General features: G+C 47.3%; 1 protein-coding gene across 1 annotated transcript in view; it reads left to right on the top strand.

The window, feature by feature from the left end:
• Positions 1-23,393, top strand: part of SART1 (spliceosome associated factor 1, recruiter of U4/U6.U5 tri-snRNP) — a 698,390-nt gene that overhangs the window by 576,386 nt on the left and 98,611 nt on the right. The window contains exon 19 of the mRNA XM_085625869.1: positions 6,069-6,190. Within this exon, the coding sequence (XP_085481995.1) occupies positions 6,069-6,190 (122 nt within the window). The remainder of the gene's footprint in view (positions 1-6,068; positions 6,191-23,393) is intronic.

The following is a 23,393-nucleotide window of genomic DNA, read 5'->3' as shown; positions in this document are numbered from 1 at the left end:
TTCGTTTTCGCTGGTTACCGTTTTCCTCCCCTCGCATGACAGGAATTCCTGACACCTACACACGAGGAGAGACGGGAGAAAGTTTCTTTACGTCACGAGTAGTAAAGAGATTCCTGGAGGGGGCAAAAAGGATAGCGCCACCAAAGAGGATTCCGCCGCCGGCATGGAACCTCAACATAGTCCTGACGGAGTTTATGAAGGCGCCCTTTGAGCCCATCCACAAGGCCTCACTACAAATGCTGACCATGAAAACAGCCTTTCTGGTAGCAATAACCTCTCTGCGCAGAGTGAGCGAACTGCAAGCGTTAACGCTGCAAGAGCCCTACATCCAAATACACAAGGACCGAGTCGTAATGAGGACTGACCCACACTTCATGCCTAAGGTCGTGTCAGCTTTCCATATGAACCAAACTATTCAAATACCTAGTTTCTTTCAAAACCCAGTCACAAGCGCAGAGAGGGCACTACACACTCTAGACGCTAGAAGAGCGGTGATGCACTACATCGAGAGAACAAAGGAGCACAGGAAAAGCAAGCAGTTTTTTGTGTCCTTCGCAACCAGCTTCCTGGGTAGACCAGTAACGAAAAGCACCATTGCGCGATGGATCGCACTAACAATACAATTCTGCCACAAACAGGCCGGGCAAGAGCTAACGGAGGGGGCACGGGCCCACTCCACAAGAAAGAAGGGAGCAACGATTGCCTTTCTGGCAAACACACCCATTCAAGACATATGCCTGGCGGCAACATGGGCTTCAGTTCATACGTTCACTAAGCACTACTGCGTGGATATACAAATGAACAGGGAAGCACACGTAGGGCAAAAGGTGCTTTAACATATATTCAACGACCAACGCTCATCTTCCACCCAGCCGCCACAAAGATGACAAACCGCTACAAAGTCTATGCACAGCATAGTGAATCCAGAAAGATTCACGCTGCAAAACGAATAGTTTCTTACCTGTCGGTGTAGTTTTGCAGCTTGAAGATCTTTCTGGATTCACTAGCGAACCCACCCACCTCTGCCAGAAAGATGAGGCAGGAGAGGAAGGTGGAAGGACAGAGAGTAGAAGAACAAAAGAATACTGAAAGTGGATACATTGAAAAAGGAAAATACTAAAAACGCCTAGGGTTAAAAAAAAAAAAGAACCCGAAGATGGCGCCCCAAGGTGGGACTTCCGCAGGAAGCATGCCGACGTCACGAGAAGTACACCAAATGGTGGGACGTCGACGCCCACCTGGGCTACAAAAAACGGAAAAAAAAATAGACAAAAGAAAGACTACGGTTCCGGACCCAACCACCAGACCGCGGAATAATGCACAGCATAGTGAATCCAGAAAGATCTTCAAGCTGCAAAACTACACAGACAGGTAAGAAACTATTCGATATACATATGCAGCCTAAAAAACATATTACTAGGCTCAAATATGCCCAAAATTGTTTTGTAAATTTGTTTACATTTGAAATAATAAAGAAACATATACCATGAAATTTTCATGATCTAAGAAGAAAACTGCTGTCAAATTGCTTTGAAATCATAGCCTTTATTTTCAAAGGTAAAAAGGCAAGATCATAGTGGCAGCTTAGCCTAGAGAGGCTGCATATAGAAACAGTTGGAAAACAAAAAGTGGCGCCGTGCCTTTAAGACCTCGAGGTACCTCCAGGTTCCCATCATGCCCCACATGTGACAGGTCAATTCTTTTTTCCGGCTCCTTTTGTGAGGATCCTGGAGCATTGAGCTTGTCACTTTGTGGGTTTTCTCACTAATTGTTGGTCAAAAGTAAATGTTTTGATTTTCACTCGACGTCTTTAGTACTTGGGTTACTAAATCTTGCTGTTTTTCTGAATTAGGTCAATTCTTTCCTGTCAAAATGCCAGGCTTATTTAATAAGTGCCTGGCCTGTGGAAAAAAGATGGCTAAATCAGACCCGCATTCGGTCTGTATTGCTTGTCTACCTTTATCTCACAGACCAGAGGAGTGCTACCACTGCAAAGAAATTTTTAGAAGAACCCTTAGAGAAAGGGAGAAAATCAAACTGCATGCTATGCAGGAGAGAGGAAAGGAGTCAGCAAGTAGCCTAGAAGAACATCTCTCGAAGAAGCCCTCCTCTCAAAAAAGGCTGGAGCACAAAGACAAGGGTGAGAAGAGGAAACACCGGTCCCATACACCTTTGGGGGACAGATCGGCGTCGAAAGTACCCTTGTGCTCCACTTCAGCGTCGAAGTCGAGGCACCATTCGCCGGAGAAGCGAACGACTTCAGGTACGAAGTCCCATCACAGGCCGACGTCGACACCATCTCGTAGGCGGTCCCTGTTCTGGCTCGCCTACGACGGCGGTAGGCAGTCGCTCGATGTCGACATATCAACTGAGAGTCATAGCGGGTGATCGCCATCGAGGAGGTCGACGTGTCCTACGAGGAAGTCGCCACCGAGGCACTCTGCGTCAAAGCATCCGTCACAAGAAGGTCGACGGCGAAGCATCCGTCACCGAGAAGGTAGACGTCGAAGCATCTTTCACCAAGAAGGTGGACATCAAAGCACCCGTCACCGAGAAGGCCGACGTCGAAGCGTCCGTCACCAAGGTCGATGTCGAGACCACGCGGATCGCCCTCGGGGTCTAGACTGTCACCGCGGAGAACATAGCGGTCCAGATCGACGTCGAGGAGATCGATGTCTAGGACGTCGCAGTCTAGTCATGGGTCTCCTCATGCCAAGAGACCTAGGGCAACGTCGAGGGACAAATCGATGTCACAGGATGTCCAGGAGTGTTTCTTCTTCCCCGGATCTCCGGATAGTGTAAGTCACTCGTGAAACATCGCCAACGGCTGCCGCTCCCCCAACTAACATCTCTCCGAGATGGCTGGGGAGCATAAGAGAGTAGCAGATTCGGAGAATTTTCTGGCCGGATCATACTCCTAGCAGGTCCAGGTCTCCGATCATGCAATCCGTTCATTCGTCTGTTGGACACGAGCGGCGTGCCACGCCTCAAAGGTCACCAACTTCGAGAAGGCGTAGATCAAGATCGCCTAGGAGTCGGTCTTCAACAACTTGCCACTGCTCTCCTAGAAGGCGAAGCCACAGATCATCTTCATGGTCCTCCAACTCCAGACCTTCAAAGGCAGACTACTCTCCAACGCTCTCTTCTTCCCCCCGAGTAGAGTGTCTCCTATTGATTACATTGTGACCTTCAACGAGGTCTTGTGTAGAGGGGCTGCAAAACTTAATATCGAGATGCCTGTCTCTTCCACATCGGTCATCTTCGAGACCCTTCATCATAGGTCTTCATCTAGGCCTCTGCTGCCCCTGGTCCCAGGTCTGTGGACTCTGAATGAAAAAAGGGCAACAATATATACAGAACAGTACGTTCAACAATAAGGTAATAATGCAAGAGAGGTGAAAAAAGAATAAGGGAGAAGAATACACTGGAATAATGTCAAAGGGAGGGAAAAAGATTAATCAGTGGGAGATGATAAAGAATCCTGTGAAGAGAAAATTATAGAGAATTTTGAAGCGACACCAAGAGAAAGAAAGGAAAAAAGACACTAAAAAAGAAAGAGGAAAGGGGGAAAAATGAAGAAAAAGAAGAGACAGTACATGCCAAAAAGACAACTGTGATACATACCTTTACAGGGGAACACAAGGGAAAGATGAGAGGCGGCAACGGACAACAAGGACAGCACACCCAAGAGAAGGCAAGGCACCACACCGCAACATCAATTAAACATTAATAGGAGTGGGAGATGAGGCAGGTACAAGTTGGAGTCCAAAGAATCTGTAATAAGAATCAAAAGGTCATATAAACAAAAGTACAATGTAACTAGGTAACATGCTTCAATAAGAGAAGAAACAAAAAATATTTATAAATTTAAGTATTTGGGGGAGGACCAGCGATCGCCATCGAAAAAGAATGAGAATGGATACATTTCTTGAGATCAGCAGGATCTTCAAATGTAGAAGTTTTGTTCATAAAGGTGACTTTAAATCAGCATAGGCGGAATAGGCCATTTCGAGCACCCAAAGACCGAAGAGCGGGATGAAGGTCCAAGAATTCTTTGCGGTGGATGAGGAAACATCTTAAGAAATAAACAGTTTTGTGCCCAGCCAGTTCAACTGTTTCATGGAGTCATCTGCGTTTAGAACATGTAGGAGATCCGTGAATTGCAGAAATAGGAAAATCACTCCACGAGGTTTGGCGGGAGCAAATGAGGAAGATAAACGTGGACCGAGTCAATGAACTCGTTGAATATTTAATTTGGTTGTAGCAGGAAGGTTTAAGAGCTGTGGAAGAAATGAAGTGAAGTATGTCACCGGGTCGTCACCCTCAAGACCCTCAGGAAGACCATATAAGCGAAGGTTGTTAAGGTGATTTCTATTTTCCAGATCTTCAGAAGCTCTTAGTTGCAGGACCTCCTTCTCCAAAATTGAGATTCTGGAAGATGAATACTGTACGTTACTGATTTGTTGTTCCACCACAGAAAGGCGGGAATCCATAGATGACCATTTATTATCCAGCATCTGCAATAAAGAGTTTGTTTCCTCAATAAATGGTCTTAGAGCACGTATTTCCTCCAAAACGATATCCAAAGAGACCGGAGAAGTAGATTTGGGAGGAGAGGGTGGATCCTGTTTAATTGTTTTGATTGTAGACAAAAGTAATTGGGATTTGGACGCCATGGTCGATAGATCTCAAGGACGTGATGACGTCGTTAGCAAGAATTCCACAGAACGCTGAGAGGAATTATTAGTGGTTGTCGGGGAAGTAGAAGAACCTGGGTCACTGGACTTAAGTTTTTTAGAGGAATGAAGTAAATTCTTTCTCGTACCCATGAAACAGTACGGCCAAGGACCAAGAAAAGGAGTGTCTTAGCACAAGAACATTTTTTTGACGTAAAATATTGCACAAAAGTCTAATAATGGAGTAATTAACTAGACCTTCCAATAAAGGATACAGTCAGTCGAAGGTAGTGCAACAAAAGTATAGAGTGTTATAAAAAAAAAATGGCTGTCTAGGGTGCATTCCATTCAAAATTTGAAGAAAAGCCGTGCAGGATGGAAAATAAAAAGGGGGGCCGCAAAGCCACTAACAAGTCACCTGACGGAAATAAAGCTTATTCCAGAGATAAGGTGGTCGGCAAAGACATCTTCCCAGAGAAAAGGTATTCTGCTTCAGGAATACATCTGTGTAATGAAGAAAACGGACTCTGAACCGCCGAGCACGCAGCCGCGATGTCCGGTGCGGAGCTCCGCAACTAGGCAGCCATCTTAAGTTGCGGTGCGCGACTCCCAGACTTCAGGCTTTTAATGTATGGCACTGTTTTAGTGTATTAAATAAGGATGGAAGGACTGTACTTCACGCTGTGAGTTTTGAAGAATAGACTCAACGTTGTGATGGGTTATATTGGAATAGTTTATTGTTCTGTTTGTGCTATTTCCATTATGGAAGGGCAGTGACAGATTTTGTAAATGTAAGAAACTAGTGGTTGTTGTCAGTTTTTAGAACTGATGCAGTCGTTTATAAAGGCACACGTGTTGCAGTGCATTTTCTGTGTACAGTAAATAAAAAAATTGGAGCGGTCTACTTAATATTAAAAAGGGCTGGTAGTTTTAAAATGAACTTAACCTACTTTTACAAGACATAAACGTACGGCAAACAAAAATGGCAAATTTGTAAAGAATGGTAGCGTCTGCTTAGATGAAAAGTTGCTGCACACTATGTAAATGCTCACGGTAAATCACTGGATGCATTTTATTGAATACTTATGGATATTGCACTTGGTAGCTCAAGATGCCATTTAAGTTGCACTGCCGTTATGTGTTTTGCAGACAGGGCAGGTCTTCATTGTATTTTGTTGAGAGCTGCTCTAAATATTGTTTGAATGTAAGGACTTAGTAGTTGCACTCCATTTTGTTTAATTCGTACAGAGATATGGGTGTTTGGAAGTACTGTTAGTGGCAAGTGTTTCTTGCTGCATTTTTTCAGTTGCGAAAACCACCATTTGTGTGCTCCACTTGTGTTTAGACGCAGACTAAAGTGTTACACTATTTGTGTCATTTTTCCACCCTTAGCTCCTGAAGAAGATGAGTTCCAGTGACACTCCCCTGGGCACTGTAGCATTATTACAAGAAAAACAGAAAGCACAGAAGACTCCTTACATCGTACTGAGTGGCAGCGGGAAGAGCATGAATGCGTAAGTGTCCTTCGTTTAATAGAAGTTCAAGTCCTCATGCACAATTGTCAATGCATATCCTTCTAAACAACCTGCGAACATTTACTTAGACCTACTTGAAAACACCCTCTTTCTGATGCATAACAAATTCCTCACAATTATAATATTCCCAGGCACCAGACTTAATCTGAAAATGTTACGGTAGTAGATCCCATGCTTCTGAGAGGTGGTAGCATCTGATTCCACGACGACCTCACACCTCTACGAAGATGAAGTGGAGCCGCATATGGATGCCACACCTATGCGCTTACTGAAGTACAGTTCTTTCTATGCCCTTTGACTCAGAGCAGAACCTCTGCTCTCATCTTTGTTGGTCTTCCCATGAGTCCAAATATTAAAACAATGTGACATTTAAGGAATATGAAAGGGCTAAATATTCCACTCTTATGATCTCTGAATGTGGTCAGTCTTCTGAGCTGATACTCGCTCCGTGTGGGACATGACAAGCAAGATCTTGCTGTCAATTCCTGAAGACCTCATGGCAACCATTGCCTAGACAAGTGCTTCCCAATTTATTTTTATAACTCCAACCAACCTTTTAGAACAACAAACTTTTGAGACCCACCTAACTTTAATGGACATGAGGAGAGGGTAATTTCGTTCATGTTCCTACTGCAGCAGAATATGGTTTGAGGCATCAGATCAATTTTTTTGTTAAAACAAAGCCCAGTGGGGTGGGTGTGTGTGTTTGTGTGTGTGTGCGCGTGTGTATGTATGTATGTATATATATATATATATATATATATATATTCACTAAAAAAACATAGGTTTCAGAGACGTTATAGATAGAAATTAGCATTTAAAAAAGCTTTGAAATTCACTGAAAAAACCCATAGGTTTCAGAGACGTTGAGGTTAGAAATTAGCATTTAAAAAGCCTTAGAAATTCACAGAAAAAAACATAGGTTTCAGGGGTGTTATAGTTAGCTGGCCATTTCACTCGTTCAAAACCATAGAAATTCCTCAGTTATAGTTAGTTCTGCTAACTATAACTCGCGCGCCCTCAATGCACTGCTGATGATGTCGCATATTGCATCATTCATGACATGGTCAGGGACATCACTGATGACCTCACTGATGATGACATCCATGTGACAATCTGATACACCTCATCTTACACTAGTATAACCTTTCATCACTCACTGTAAAATACATAGTACCATATTTGAAACCATTGACACACCAATACCAGTTACTACATACCCACTCACTGATTCCTAAGTCTACACACACAACTCCCCATTCAACAACAGAATAATTTATACATGCAGTCACTAATTAATTGAACATCATCAAATGCACTTATACACATATATAGACATTGACACATCAGCAGTCATCTTAGTCGGTTATGCAGTCATCCTACTCACTCATGAAAAAAATTAATCACACTTACATTTACTCACTTACACAATTATCCAACAACACCTCATTTATTCAAACACATAGTAACTCATAGTTAATATGTTAAAAAATAACCATTACAATTATACACTCATTCATACACTCTCACAATCACTGACTCTTACACATACTTATTTATATACACCAACTCTCTCATACAATGCCTTTTATTTTTTTACTTTGTTGAAGATGTACAACTAAAACATATATTAGCTCCCCATGTATGTATGTGTGTGTATGTATGTGTGTGTATATGTATGTATAGATAGATATTCCTAAAAAGATCATCCACCTCCGCTCCTTCCTTGAAAGTTTCAAGGTTATCTGTCAACCAGGGACCAAGAGAAAAGGAGAGTCCCAAAATATGTCCTATTCACAGGTTTGGTTTGTGCCATATCTTTATCACACTCCAAGTCTTCAGGTAAATCAAAGAAGCACATGAACCCATCCCAACCTCACCACTCAACCTCTTAAAAGCAGTGAAGACGCCAAGGTGCGCATGTTGCAAAAGATATGTGTTTAGTACTCAAGTAATCACATGGTGACTACGAATTACAAGTGTACACAGTGTGTATAAAGAGAAGGAAAATGACAAAGGAACATCACAGTATTTATTGTATTAAGTGCAATCCTTAAACTCCCAGTAGTTTGGCAAGCTGAAAACAAATATTCTTTTCCAGTTGCCAGAAGCGTCAACTGTGTTGCAACCCAGGTAAATGAACAGGTCCTCCGGACCAAAGAGTTTAGGTGAGCAAGAGCATCAATTAGTATGTGGAATTGTTGATGTAATTCAGAAAAGAAACCGGATGCGTAAGGAATTGGGCCTAGTCGAGCAGGGGTAAACTATAGTCTCCATCAGTGGGAGAGCTGGGACTGAGAAAAGAGGCTCCAAATCTTCTGCACCTTACTGGATCCTTCTAGAGTGCCTTCCGGCTCCACAGGTCCATAAAGACCTCCAGTGACTCCGCCTTCGGCGCCATCTATGTCTTCTTAACTCTTTTTGGGTTCAGCCTTAAATCTGGAGCCTATTACACACCTGGTCCATGGCCCACTCTGGTTCCTGCCACATTGCTGCTGGCCCTGAAGCTGAAGGATGACATCGAGCCCATAGTGCTTTTAGTGTGAACCGAATCCATTCTAAACCTCTTACAACGCAGCATGCAAGTTAAGTGCCTACACACCTGGCACTAATACCTTGTGATTAGTTGAGGCTTCTATCTAGAAGCCATCCACTTCAACAACATTTTTAGTCGGGCTCTGACCAAAGCCCTGCATTTGTTGATGGTAAAGATGATTTTTCCCCACAGCATGAACTAAACTTTTATATAGACCTACAAGAGGCCAGGGAGTTAGCCACGTCCCCAATTCTCCCTCTCAAAGAGTCTGTGTCCTTTACAGTGGCCATTAGGAAGGTGGCCAGGTTGTTTGAGCTGCAACTTCTTTCAGTTGAGATAAAGACTAATATGATTACCGAGGTTTTGCAACCTGGACATTCCCCATCAGACCCTCTGCTTCCTTTAAATGAGGCACTCTTCAAACACTCATGGTCATTTGGGCAAAACCTTGCTCTTTCCCCCTAGTCAACAGACAAATTACACGTCTCCAGGTGACCTAACCTTGGCTTAGCATCCTACTCTAGAAAGCCTTGTGGTACTGGCCTCCACCAGCAGGTTCAACCTAAACTTCTCTACAACTCCCGTCAGGTAGGGAGTCGAAGAGAATGGAGGTTTTTGGGACGAGAACATTCTCCTCTGCCAGACCTATCCCTAGATCCATCAACCCCGGTTGTTTGCTGGAATGCTACTCCCACACCTTAAGGGACTGAGGCCAAACCTTTGCCAGCAGCTCCAGAAGAATTCTGGGCAAATTTAGCACAGACCATTCAGGATGGCCAGGATTCAGTCAAGTGTATCATGTACTTCAGACTCGACAATTAACTGCCTAGGCAGGGCAGTGGGCATTAGGGTGGTGCTGCGGCGTCACACATGAATAACTACAGGCTATTCAGGGTAATGTCCAAGCATCACATATGGATATGCTGTTCGAGGGGTTCATTTCTTTGGTGAGTAGGCTGACTCTGCCCTGGAGCACTAAAAAGAGAGTAGAGCAACTGCACACCACCTCCAACAATTTTGCCCCTTTTTGCGGAGTTTTGCATTCAGACAACACGAAGGCCCATCGCAGTAACAACAGATACCCCAGTTTTTCAAGGCTGCGCCAAAGTGTAAAGGAGGTAACATCCAGGCCAGCAGGGGCAACAAAGTTTCCATAGCTCAGCCCCTCTTGCAATAGCGTAAAAGACAATTTAGGTTGCCCTTAGTGGCACACTACCAGCCTTTGGCAGGCATGGTTAATCATCTCCACTGGTGGCAATCAATAACATCGGACTAATGGCTCCTGTAGATAGTGTTCGAGGCATGTGGGCTGCGGAATTCAGATCTGTGCATAGATCGCCGCCTAGTGTTGGGTCCGGATGATTGCATATTGTTGTCCTGGAAGAGTCTTCGAATTATCCCGAGATAGGTGGCTCCTCCCCCGGACTACAGTGCGCATGGGCATCCTCTCCATCCTCAGATTGTTTTTTTCCGCCATTGGGTTCGGATGTGCTTATCTTAGCTCAAGTTAGGAAAACTTTATTTAAGGCCAAAAGCCTTTAGATAGCGTTCGGTATCGATAAATTATTATACTTATTCTCGAAACTTATTCACCCTTCTCGGACCGAGTTTCGGTCCGAACATCGATCGACGTTCGAAGATGGAATCGAGGACTCCCTTCAAGAGATGTCCTCTATGTCACGCAAAATATCCACACGTTAATGTCCATCCGGTGTGTAACAAATGTTTATCACCGGATCATGATGAGACCAGGTGTATGGCCTGCGCCCGGTTCCGGTCGAAAAAGACACTTCGGAATAGACGTGCGGCTAGATTGGAGGCCAAAAAATCGGCGCCTAACCCGGTTAACATGTTCAGCACCGAGGATGAAGAAGTCGAGAGCGTCGAAGAGGTAGAATCGGGCCCTGCTTCAGAGCATAAATCCCAATATGACGACGATGATGAGGAGATCTTCGAGGACGAAGACGTCGTCGACAAGGTAGGAGACGACGATGAGGCCCTTGGAGCCGAGGAAGATAGCTCAGGCGAGGAGCTAGGCCAATCCGTCGATGCGGAGGCCGAGGGAGATCGTCTTGATAAGGCTCAGGTTGAGGGATCGCCTGCGGGCCTTACCCAAGATCGGTCGGATCGTTCTACAGCCCCGCCTGAAGGCCCGGCTTCGAACATTTCAAAAGAGCCAGAATTATCGGAAAAGACTGGAGTCGATTTCGTGAAATCGAAACCAAAACCTGCACCGGTCAAATCGAAACCGAAAGTGCAACTGGTTCAGGTCGGATCGAAGGCATCGAAACCTTCCGATCCGTCGACACAAAAGAAGGACCTCTGAGCCGAACAAACAAAGAAGGACTTCGGTACCGAGAAGCCAAAAAAGGACTTCGGCCCGAGAAGACGCAGAGGCCTATAGCACCGAAGGTTGGGGCACCGACGACCAAGGTCAAGGTGGTCGATCCAACTACATCAACACCGAGGAGTGCTGAGACTGCCAAAATACCGGATCGACAAGGCGTCGATCCCAAACTTCGGATCGAAGCCCCGAAGACTGGAAAGAAACCGGAGACCGCGTCGAGGCCTGTCTCCAAAGAGCCTGTCGGATCAAAAGCACCGTCGGCATTCACGTTGCAACAGGTGTCGGAGTCCCTAAAGCACATCAGGGAACGGGACACTCTCGAACCGAAAACGGGTCCCGAACCGAACAAGGCCGCCAAGGCTCACTCGGCGCCAGCACCGATCAAGTTTGGATTGCCACCACCGGGGGCACCTAAGATGTTCGAACTTAGGAAGAGTATCGAACAACCACGAACAGTGTCCACAGAAAGAACTGATGTCGAAGACTCACAGGACCAGTTTATCGACGTCGACATTGGTAGACTGTTGTTCCGCAAGCGGAGAATTGTTCCAGAAAAGGCTTTGGACTCCTACAAAATTCCACTCAAAAGTAAAATGGCGTCAGGTTCAACACCAGTGCTTGTAGAACCTTACCACGCATATGATCAGGAACCACCATCCTTTTCTCCCGCACACTCGGAGGCGGATGCAGGAGAGGGCTATACTGAGGATATCACTTATCCTGTGGATAATGACCCTGATGAACGACTGCAAGACCAGGATCAAGCATGGGGAGACCCTAATGACCCAGGAGACCCACAAAATGCTCCTGACACTCATCTTTATAATATAAAACCATCTCCCACTGAAGATACTGCTGCTTTTAACGCCCTCATTGAAAGAGCGGCTGCTAATCACGGAGTGGAACTTCATTCTGACTCTGTGGAGGAGGATTTCTTGGTGGACACATTCTCCACATCAGAAAGAACGGTCAAGACTCTACCAATGTTAAAAGGGGTTATTAAACATGCTAAGGACATCTTTAAGGAGCCAACCAGAGCACGGGTATTGAACCCGAGAATAGAGAAAAAATACAAACCAGCCCCAGGAGACCCAATGTACATTAAGGGTCAATTGCCGTTGGACTCCATGGTAGTTTCTAATGCTCGCAAGAGAGCTAACTCGCAAACTACCGGTGATGCTCCTCCTCCGCACAAGGAGTCCAAAGTGCTAGAAACATCGGGAAAAAGGATAGCAGCACAAGCAGCAAACATCTGGCGCATTGCCAACACTCAGGCACTCCTGGCCAGATACGACAGGTCACACTACGATACCCTAGAAACACTGCTAGAACACCTACCAGATGAATACAAAGATGGAGCGGAGCTCCTCATCAGAGAGGGACAACGCATTACAAATGCGTCCATCAAATGCGCATTAGATGCAGCTGACACTGCGGCAAGGGCAATCAACACTAGTGTGATGTTGAGGAGGCACGCATGGCTGAGAATATCAGGTTTCAAACCTGAAATTCAAAATAATATCTTGAATCAACCAGTCAACCCAGACTTTTTATTTGGCCCCGAGGTTGACACTACACCCGAAAAGATTAAAAAGGACACTGAAACTGCGAAATCTATGGGGGCTCTACAGTCGCAGCAGTTTCGGAGTGGCTCCTTTCGTCGCCCCGGGAATAGAGGAGCAGCTAGGGGTCAGGGGTCCCAGCAGCAATACAATAAAGGAGGTACCCAGAGTACCTATAATAAGAACAATAGGGGTGGATATCGTGGATCCAGTACCAAAGGCAGAGGACGAGGACACAACAACACCAGGTCCTCCGCCAGTAACAAACAGTGACGTTTTGTCACTGCCCCCCGACCACATAACACCGGTCGGGGGGAGACTCCAACAGTTCCTGCCAGTCTGGAGATCAATCACCACAGACAGGTGGGTCAGAGAAATTGTCCAGTACGGTTATTGTCTGGAATTAACATCCAATCCACCCAACATACCACCAAGACACCGTCCTATGTCCGCAGAGCACTTGGCGTTATTGCAGCAGGAAGTACTAAGTATGCTGCAAAAAGGGGCCATAGAGCTCGTGCCTGTAGAACAACGAGTGTCAGGGGTGTACTCTCTGTACTACTTGATCCCAAAAAAGGACGGGTCTCTTAGACCTATACTGGACCTGAGACCTCTCAACCAATACATTCTGTCAGAGCATTTTCATATGCTCACCCTCCAGCAGGTTCTGCCGTTACTCAGTCAGGGAGACTTCCTAGCAACTCTGGATTTGAAGGATGCTTATTTCCACATACCCATACACCCATCACACAAAAAATATCTCGGGTTCACTATTCAGGATCACCATTATCAGTTCAAAGTACTCCCTTTCGGAGTAACAACGGCACCCAGAGTCTTTACCAAGTGCCTAGCGACAGTGGCTGCACACTTAAGGAGACAGCACATTCACGTCTTCCCTTACCTGGACGACTGGCTTGTTCAGGCAAAGTCAGCCCAGCAGTGTGCCAGCCACATATCCCACACCATTCACCTTCTTCACAGTCTGGGATTCTCACTGAATTATCCAAAGTCACATCTTCAACCCGCCCACGTATGGCAGTACCTGGGCGCGACCATAGACACTCTGGCAGCCAAAGCTCAGCCAAATTTAGTGAGGATCAACAGCATGCAACTGCTGATAAAGAAGTTCAGACCTCAACACTCCCTTCCAGCGCGAGTGTTCATGCAGTTGATAGGCATGATGGCCTCCTGCATCTTCATAGTCCCGCACGCGAGACTACATATGCGCCCGCTTCAGGAGTGCTTGGCACGTCAATGGAATCAGTCTCAAGGACAGTTGAAAGACCTAGTGTTGGTGAGCGGTCGGGCATACAACTCTCTGCATTGGTGGAATCCACAAAACCTTTGCAAGGGCCGACCGTTTCAAGAGCCTGTTCCACAAATAATACTGACGGCGGACGCGTCTCTCCAGGGATGGGGAGCTCATGTACTCAATTACACAGTGCAGGGACTATGGACGACGCAGCAACAGAAGATGCACATCAACCTTCTGGAACTGATGGCAATCTTCCTAGGCATTCAAAGTACTTGTGCAACAAAGTCGTGTTGATCCGGACGGACAACATGACTGCCATGTACTACATACAGAAGCAGGGAGGAACACACTCTCCACAGTTGTCTCATCTGGCTCAGAGCATGTGGAGGTGGGCCATTCAGAGGAACATGTTCCTCATGGCAGAACACCTCCCGGGCAAGGACAACCAAATGGCGGATCTGCTCAGCAGACACAGCCACCAGATGCACGAGTGGGAGCTACATCCATCAGTACTCCAACCGTACTTCCAGCAGTGGGGTCATCCAGAGATAGACCTATTCGCCACAAGGGAAAACGCAAAATGCCAAAGCTTTGCCGCCAGGTTCCCGCAACCACAGTCGCAGGGCAATGCGATATGGATGAACTGGTCAGGCAGATTTGCGTACGCTTTTCCCCCAGTGCCATTAATACCGCTAGTGGCACGCAAGCTAAGGCAACACTCAATGACACTCATCCTGGTTGCTCCAATGTGGGCACGCCAGCCATGGTACACCACGTTGCTAGAACTTTCCGTGGTGCCGCATCAAAGACTGCGGCTAACGCCCAAACTTTTAACACAGAACCATGGCGGAATTCAGCACCCAGATCCGCAACAGCTGAACCTGGCGATCTGGCTCCTGAAGTCTAAGAGTTTGGCTACCTGAACCTGCCTCCAGAATGTATGAATATCATCAAGGAGGCCAGGAGACCCACGACCAGAGCTTGCTATGCGACTAAATGGAAAAGATTTGTCATTTACTGTAAAAACAATGACATTAATCCGCTGGATGCATCCATTCAGACCACAATCTGTTACCTGTTACACTTATACCGATGCAATCTGGCATACAGCTCCATCCGTATACATCTAACTGCAATAGCAGCTTATCTTCAGAACAGGCAGCACCTCTCTTTATTCAGAGTGCCTGCCATCAAAGCCTTCTTAGAGGGACTCAAAAGAGTGAGTCCTCCAACACACCCACAAGCACCGGTGTGGAACCTGAATGTGGTCCTCACCAGATTGATGGGTCCACCTTTTGAATCTCTACATTCATGTGAGATTCAATTCCTCACCTGGAAAGTAGCTTTCTTAGTGGCAATCACTTCGTTGAGAAGAGTTAGTGAACTCCAGGCACTAACCATTCAAGAGCCATTCATACAGGTTCACGCAAACAGAATTGTCCTACGTACCAACCCCACATTCATGCCTAAAGTGATATCGCAGTTCCACATGAATCAGACTATTGAACTGCCTGTTTTCTTTCCCAATCCAGAAAATGTCGCTGAGAGAATGCTCCATACACTAGATGTAAAGAGGGCCCTCATGTACTATATAGACAGAACAAAGGATTTTAGGAAAACAAAACAACTGTTCGTTGCCTTTTCTCCACAACACAAGGGCAACGCCATTTCCAAAGCAGGGATAGCCAGATGGATCGTTAAATGTATTCAAATTTGCTATGAAAAAGCTAAACGCACATTAACGATTCCTCCAAGAGCCCACTCAACACAAAAGTTAGGGGCGTCCATGGCTTTCCTAGGGAATATTCCTTTAGAGGAGATATCTAGAGCAGCCACATGGTCCACTATACATACATTTACAAAACACTACTGTGTAGATGTACATTCAAAACAGCAGGCAGCTGTAGGACAGGCTGTTCTTAAGACACTTTTTCAGACTGCAGCAGCTGACACGGGCAGCCGCCGCTAATGGAGGGACTGCTATATAATCTATGCACAGATATGAATTCAGCAGCCCACATGCCTCGAACCGAATATGCTACTTACCAGTATGCATCTGTTCTTGGCATGTAGGGCTGCTGACATTCATATCGCCCACCCTCCTCCCCGGCGCCTGTAGCGGCTGCAGCACTCAGAATTCCTGTATAGCATGGTCATCACTTACTGTATCTACTCCATCACTGCCACAATGGCGAAAAACAATCTGAGGATGGAGAGGATGCCCATGCGCACTGTAGTCCAGGGGAGGAGCCACCTATCTCGTGATACTTCGAAGACTCTTCCAGGACAACAATATGCAATCATCCGGACCCAACACTAGGCGGCGATCTATGCACAGATATGAATGTCAGCAGCCCTACTTGCCAAGAACAGATGCATACTGGTAAGTAGCATATTCGTTATCAAGGCTATCACTTACCATTCTTTGTGTTCTGCTGCCTTTTTCACTTATGTAGGAGCAGCTTTTGGAGGACCCTTTGTCCAATTTGCTGCAAGAAGTCCAGGTTCTTTTGGCCAGAGGATCCATAGGCTAGGGCTCCAGTATCGAAAATCCTGACACAGAAGCCTTCACCCTATCTTAGACCTTTGCTCTCTCAAATTCCTCCTGTGGAAGGACAAATTCAAGATGTTCACCTTGCCCCCTGGCTCTCTGCCCTGTTCCCAGGAGACTGAATGTTGTTATTGGACCTTGTTAGAAATGGGGGTCTCTAGTTGGCAGAGGTAGGTACCTTTGTCCAAGTAAGGACCCTTCTTCCTAGTCAGGGTAAGGGGGATATACTTCTAAAAAAAAAAAAACCCTGCTCACCTCCTTGGTAGCTTGGCACAAGCAGACAAGCTTATCTCAGAGGCAGTGTGTGAAGCATTTGTGCATGCATACAGTAAGACAGTGAAAACACTACAAATGGACACCACACCAGTTTAGAAAAATAAGTAAAACTTTATCTAAACCAAAAAGACCAAAAACAACAAAAATCCAACATTCAATACTCCTGCCATCTAGTGTTGGGTCTGGATGTTTGCAAGTTGTTTTTCTTCGAAGAAGTCTTTCCAGTCGTGAGGTAGGTAACTCCTCCTTTCAGTGATAGTGTGCATGGGCATCGACTTCATTGTTTGTTTTTTTTCCGCCATCTGGTTCGGAAGTGAATTGCTGCGCTCCGGTTTGAGATGATTTCTTTGCTTTCCCTCGGTTTGCGGGACACTCATCGTCGACGGTATTGTTTTCAATCGTGCAATCCCATTCTCTGCGTATCGTATATACTTAAAAAAAAAACTTTTTCGTTCGGGTAGCTCGTGGAAGGCCGTCGGCCTACCCACATCGGTCCGCCTCGCAGTCGATGGAACGGACTCCATTCAAATTCTGCCCTCTGTGCCACGTGAAGTTTCCACACACTGACTCACACGAAGTGTGCAACCTGTGTTTGTCTCCAGAGCACGGGAACAGGACTGCAACGGGTGTCAGACTTTCTGGTAGAAAAAGACTCTTCGCGACCATCTGGCTCGACATCGCGACTTGCAGACTCCACACACAAGTTCCATTCTGGACCTTTTCGGAACAAGAGGCTGGAGACTCCATGGGAGCCGAGGAAGAGCAAAACCCCATCTCCGACTACGGCTCCGAGGGGGACGAAGAAATCCCACAAGGGCAGCGTACTATAAGTACAGATCCTCCCTTGCATCAAAGTCCACCTCAGCCTAAGAAGAAGGCTTCAGTCTATCCCCCGCCTTCGGGCCACGGTCGGCACCGAGAACATGTTTCTGACGCCCCGCCCTCTGGCTCAGCACCGAAACACATCCACAAACCTTCCGAATCAGAACAGTCGTTTGAAAACGGGCACCGAGCCGAAAGCTTCAGGATCGAAGTCAAAGACCGGCTCCGCCCCTCCCCCGAAAACCGCTTTGAATCCGAAATCCTCAGCAACCCAAACACCGGCACCCATAATTTCGGCATTGAAACAAACAGATGTGCCTTCCAATCCGGATCGAAACAAAGGAAGTTATATATCCACCCAACTACTGGACATATTTCCACAAAAGTGACAATAAAACGGAAACCTGAGACCGAGGAGACCTACCATATTCCTTTAAAAAAGAAAAATGTTGGTACTAATCCTTCTCCTCCACCCCTCCCATCATCTCTTCCTCAGTTTCAACCCTTCCTGATGTCACCTGAGCACTCACCACCACATACACCTGAAGATCAGGATGATAGGGATGGGGAGGAGGCTGGGGACAATAAAGCAATACCTCCAGACCCCTGGACAGATTATAACACTAATTCCCTCACAGGGAATGATCCTGACTTGTACCCTACCAGGCCCTCTCCACCAGACGACACTGTAGGTTACATAGAACTGCTGGGTGGAGCTGCTGTCTACCATGGGGTTCAGCTGCATAAGGAATCCCTTGAAGAGGATTTCCTTCTCCTGACTCTTAGCACCACACAAAGGTCCTCAAACACACTTCCCATGCTCAAGGGTATGATCAGGCACATGGATGATATTTTTAATGACCCCGTCCGGGCCCGTATCCTCACCCCTAGAGTAGATAACCAGTATAAGCCGGCACCATCTGATCCAGCATACATAAGGGGGCAATTACCTTTGGTTTCCTTAGTGGTTTCCAACGCACATGAAGGGGCCAATTCACAAACAGGAGATGCTCCATCCCCAGATAAAGAATCTAAGCTGCTTCAGTGAAAAGGGTAGCCTCACAGGGTGCGAACTTTTGGCGCATATCCAATACACAAGCTCTGTTAGCTAGGTACGACAGGGTGTATTGGGATGAGATGGAGCAGTTACTCCAATTTCTACCTGATGAGCATAAGTCCAAAGTGCAAGACCTAGTGCTGGAGGGACAGCTCATTTCAAATTATTCAATCGGGTGCACCCTAGATGCTGCAGACACTGCTGCTAGAGCTGTGAACACCAGCGTCCTTTTAAGAATGCATGCCTAGCTACTTATTTCAGGATTGAAACCAGAGGTTCAAACTTCTATCCTGAACACAGCATTCAATAAGGAACACCTCTTTGGCCCTGTGGTAGATTCCTCACTGGAGAAAATGAAAGGACACAGGTGGCCAAATCCATGGGAGCCCTTCAATTAACACCAGGATGTGGGTTTTTCTGGCACTCCTTCTACCGCGGAGGAGCTAAGAATACCTCCTCAGACACTACCACAAGCACGTATGAAGGCAACAATCAACCCTCTGCCTCTGAGGGTTACTTCAGCCAACTGCGTCGGTACGCATCAGCTAAAGCGTCAACAGACTCGGAGACAGTACCTTTCCTGTTGTGTCCAACGCGTGGGTATGAGTCGGTCGGGGCAACCATCGCGGTTGCGATATGAGATGGAAGCTTTGCAGTGTGCGGTGTCCTCACGGCTCAGTGCAGGCAGCGGCTCTTTGACTGAGTCGGTGAGACCAAGGCTTGCGGTGCAGGGTGAGTCAGTGCTTGATGCGGTACCGACAGGTCACGGTGCGGCGACGGAGCCGGTTGATGTTTGAGTCAGGCAGCGAGGGAGTCTGTGCAGCGTGTTGCGAAGCGGTGTGGAGTGCGGTGCCCACAGGGCGCGGTGCAAACAGCGGCTCGTTGACCGAGTCAGTGAGACTAGGGTTGCGTTGCGAACCGAGGTGGTGCCCTCTGCTGTGCCTTCTGGACACTTGAGTTGGCGACTGACCCTGTGACGGAGTTGTCTGCTCTTTTCTTTTGTGGTGACTGGAACCAGCGGAACCAGAGACCGTGCCCAGAAGGATGGTGAGGTCTTTGCTGTTCCTTAGACCTCTTGGAACAGGGGGCAAGCTCCACTTCAAGCCCTTGGAGATAATTTCTTAATCAGGATGCACACACAGTTCCTCTCCTTGGCAGCACCAGCTACTGCAGGCTAACCCCAGACAGCACACACCAAAGGGGCAGTACTCCTCCTCCAGTTTCTCCTGCTCTTCTCCTTGGCAGAGGTTCCTCTTGATTTCCAGAAGTAGTCTAAAGTTCTGGGGTCTGGAGCCCAATTTTTATACAGCAAAATCCTGTGTTCTCTGGTGGGCAGAGAAGCCCTGTGCCAAGCCAAAACCAGTTCTATGCTCTCTGGTGCAGCTTCCTGGCAGGAGGTGGCTACAGCACTGTCCTTGGCAGGCCAGGCCCCTTCAGGTATGAAAGGAATCTACTACCCCTGCTCTAAATACAGCCCAGGTCTATTCATCCCAGCCCGGACTCACCCTGGAAAGTCAGGATACACCTTAACCCCCAAATGGCTGTCTGAACAGAATGCATATACCCAGCCCTATCAGTCCAAAACCAGACAGCCACTGGATGGCTAAGCAAGAAAATACTTAATTTCTAAAAGTGACATTTTCAAACACAGAATGTAAAGATCACCCTCACTAAAAGATGCATCTTAACATTCTGAGTTCAGGCCTATCAAACTCTATTTTTCTATCTTGTTCCGATTGGCAATTATGCTTATAAGATCTTATGAGCAAACTCCCCATTCTATCCTATGGGGACAGATAGCCTTACTGTTAGACTTGGCATTTTTGGCGTGGTTTTCCATGACTTTTTGCCTCCACCTCCTCTATTTTTGATGCTGTACTGGATTTCGACTACATAGATCACTACGACCATGATCCTCCCGAATTAGAGACAAAAGAACTCAGAGGTTGATATATGGTCAAGAAAGCAACTTGCTTCAACAAAACTTAACATATAAATAAAGAGAGAAATAGCCTTGAGGAAGCCCTGCTGGGCGAAACGCGCGTTGGCTGCCGTTTTGTAAATGAAATAAAAAAGTGATAACGGAACACTCTCTCTCCCTCTCTGGATATGGATTATTGTCTGTGGACTATTTGCATAAATCGCACATATGGAATAGGACTGAATGATTGGAAATCCTTTTGTTCTAACAAAGTTGAATTGATTAAGGAACTCTATCAGAACTTTTTTCTGGTGTGCTTTGGTGCTTATGAAAGTAGGACATGTACTGGTATGTGTGTGACATGTCCTGATAGTGAAATACTGCCAATTTCGTTTTTCACTATTGAAAGGCTATCTTGGCCCATAGGATAGAGATAGAAACGTTTAGGCTCTCTGAACTCAGAATTTAATTACACATCTTTTAGTACAGATAGTTTTTAAATTGTGTTTGAAAGCGCCACTTTTAAAAAGTAGGCATTTTCTCAGGACAAGGCGTTTTTCTTTGACAGTCTCCAGGTGGCTTGGACCTGGCTTACGGAGGAGTGCCCTCTCCGGACCACCCTGGCCTCCTCCCCTGCTCGGAAGGTGCCCACGCAACCCCACCTGCCTATACCTACGTCCCGGGGGCGCCGCAACAGGTCTCGCAGGAAGGGTGCTCGCTGGGGATCGGCCTCCCACTTCCCGAAGGGTGCGCCTCAGCTGTCTCCGCCTCATGTGTTGCCCAGAATGTCTGGGTCTCCCAACTCCACTGGTTACCAGATCGACCCGGACCAAGCCCCGGACCCTCCTGGGGCCTTGTGCCAGGCCATCTCTGACTCTGTCGTGAAGTCCCGTGCTCCGAGGTACTGTGGATGATGATGGGAACTGACCTTGAGTGGCTGTTGCATGACGATCATACGCTGCTCTATTAGCTGCCCCTGCGGTGGCGTGCCCCTTTCCAGGCCCACGCACATGTGAAGGTCCGCCACTGCCAGACCAAGCTCGGCCACTTACACTACCTGAATACTCTGACCTCATTGTAGGACTTGGTCTTGGTTATTTCTTCTTTCTTGTCTATCTGTTAACGATTCTTTATCCGTCTACATGGAGGGGTCCATCTCTGCCAGGCTCATGTTTTGCTAACCGTTTTAGATTAGCTTCCCGATTCAGCTGCGTTGCTAATTTCTTGTTGTTTTTCAGGGCAACAGATGCTTCATGTTCCGAAGTGTAGGGTGGGGGGGTGTTGGGGGGAGAGGGAGGGTGGGCAGACTGTTGTCTCCCGATGGTTTGTTATTTTTAGCCACCTACGGGCCGCTATTTTTCGTTTTACTTGACATCCAGCACTGTACACGTGCCACAGCTTGCGACATGGCGTTTTGCATACCATCCGTACTGTATCCCACTGCCCCGGCCGGGGATGGCGTCCCCTGGGACCCAGGCATAGCAGTAGTAACGCTCCACCCACAATACCTGCCCATATTATGCCTATTCTACACAGACCCCATCACATTATATTGTGGAATGTTAACGGTCTACTAGACCGTATCAAGCAAACTGCAGTTCTCCGCAGCGCCCAACGCCACGCTCCCGATATCCTCCTTTTACAGGAAATGCACCTCTTAGGCACCCAATGCACCTTTCTTGCACGCTATGGGTTCGATAGGGTCTGGCACTCAGGCTTTACTCGGGGCTCCCGGGGGTGGTCATATTGCTCCGTAGGGTTCTCCCCTTTAGTCTGTCCCAGGTTGAGAACGACGCGCAAGGCTTCTATGTGGCCCTGATTGGTAAGATTGAGGGACACCCTCTTAGTCTTGTATCTCTCTACATTCCCCCCACTGCCATGCCCGACGCGCTCTGGCGACTCACGCTCCTGCTCTCCGCCCTTCCCCAGGGCCTGACTGTCATCGGAGGAGACTTTAATGCAGTTATGTACCCCTCCTAGGACTCGACAGGTGTTCCCTCTGCACCCCGCCTTGCCTCTGCTAAGCGCCTTTCTGATTGGTCCTCCGCCCAGGGTCTCTGCGATGTGTGGAGGGTGTGGAATCCCCGGCTACAGCAGTACACCCACACTTCTGCAGCTCACCACACTCACTCTCGTATTGACCTGCTTCTGATGCCTGCCCTGGATTGCTTGTTGGTATCCGGGGCCACTATTCTGCCATGGGGCATACCGGATCACTCCCCTGTCTCCCTCCGGCTTGGGAATGCCCCCGCTGGTGTTCGCACGACTTGGAGAATGAATGCCTGTTTTTTGCAGGATGAGGACTTTGTTGAATCACTTGGCCGAGAACTGAAGAACTACTTTGTACTTAACACAGGGTTGGTCTCATCGCCAGGTACTCTGTGGGAGGCCGGTAAGGCCACCATAAGGGGGGTGGCTAGGGGCTTGGTCCATGCGAAGCGCACGGCTCAGGTCGCCCACCTTTCAGAGTTGAAGGCCCCGGCTGCCCAGCTGGAGTCGGCTGGGGGTGAAGAGGCCGCTCGGCAGCTCGAGCTGCTTCTGGAAGAGATCTGTCAGGTCTCTCTGAAGGCCACCAAAATGCTGTTGTGCTCTTCGGTGGCTCGGATATATGGCTGGGGAGATAAAAACAGCAAATTACTTCATAATCTCATTTCCTATCCCAAGGCCGCCCGCATCATTCCTGAGGTCCGCAATGGAAATGGTACCCAGCACTGCACCTCACGGGCTATTGCCCAAGCCTTCGCAGCATACTATGCCACTCTCTACACGGGTTGCCCTGCTTCCAGAGCTTGAGTGGGCCTTGAACATCACACCCCTACTCACCAAGGCTAGGGCGGACCTTAAGAAATGGCAAT

Source organism: Triturus cristatus, chromosome 9 (genome assembly GCF_964204655.1).
Source record: "Triturus cristatus chromosome 9, aTriCri1.1, whole genome shotgun sequence".
Lineage (NCBI taxonomy): Eukaryota > Metazoa > Chordata > Amphibia > Caudata > Salamandridae > Triturus > Triturus cristatus.
The sequence above is the reverse complement of the archived record's forward strand: the minus strand, read 5'-3'. Positions and strand labels throughout refer to the sequence as shown.